General features: G+C 69.6%; 1 protein-coding gene across 1 annotated transcript in view; it reads right to left on the bottom strand.

Annotated features, from left to right (window-relative positions):
* Positions 1-352, bottom strand: part of LOC122191901 (transforming growth factor beta-1 proprotein) — a gene marked incomplete at its 3' end in the record, with an annotated part of 1,329 nt that extends 977 nt beyond the window's left edge. The window contains exons 1-2 of the mRNA XM_042892307.1: positions 271-352; positions 32-182 (exon numbers count right to left, since the gene is read on the bottom strand). Of these exons, the coding sequence (XP_042748241.1) occupies positions 32-182; positions 271-289 (170 nt within the window). The remainder of the gene's footprint in view (positions 1-31; positions 183-270) is intronic.
* Between the last annotated feature and the right edge of the window lie 29 nt (positions 353-381).

Genomic DNA, 381 nt, shown 5'->3' with positions numbered 1-381 from the left:
CCCATTGCGGGGGTCCCGCTGCGCCCCCCACCCGAAGCAATACTCGGCGTCCAGGTCCCGCCGCCGCCGGGCGCTGTGCAGCTCATTGGCGCGCTCTGCAGGCAGCGCCATGGCCAGGACGTAGGGCACGCGGCGGTGCTTCTTGGCGATGCTCTGCATGTCCCCGCGCTGCTGCTCGAAGCCTGGCGGGGGGCGGCACGTTGGGTTTTGGGGGAGGGGGTTGGGAATGGGACACCAAGAGCCCCCCATGCAATGGGGGGCCGGCGGTACCTTCGATGGAGATGCGCATCTCGTCGGCGTGGCAGGCGTCCAGCTCGCAGCTGCAGTGCACGCTCAGCTTGAAGACCCCCAGAGGATCTGTGGGGTGGGGAAGGGGGAACG

Source organism: Lagopus leucura, unplaced genomic scaffold, assembly GCF_019238085.1.
Source record: "Lagopus leucura isolate 7727_CA_CO unplaced genomic scaffold, USGS_WTPT01 27325-0_obj-0_obj, whole genome shotgun sequence".
In the NCBI taxonomy this organism is placed as follows: domain Eukaryota; kingdom Metazoa; phylum Chordata; class Aves; order Galliformes; family Phasianidae; genus Lagopus; species Lagopus leucura.
Note: the sequence above shows the minus strand (reverse complement) of the source record. Positions and strands in the feature narration are given on the sequence as shown.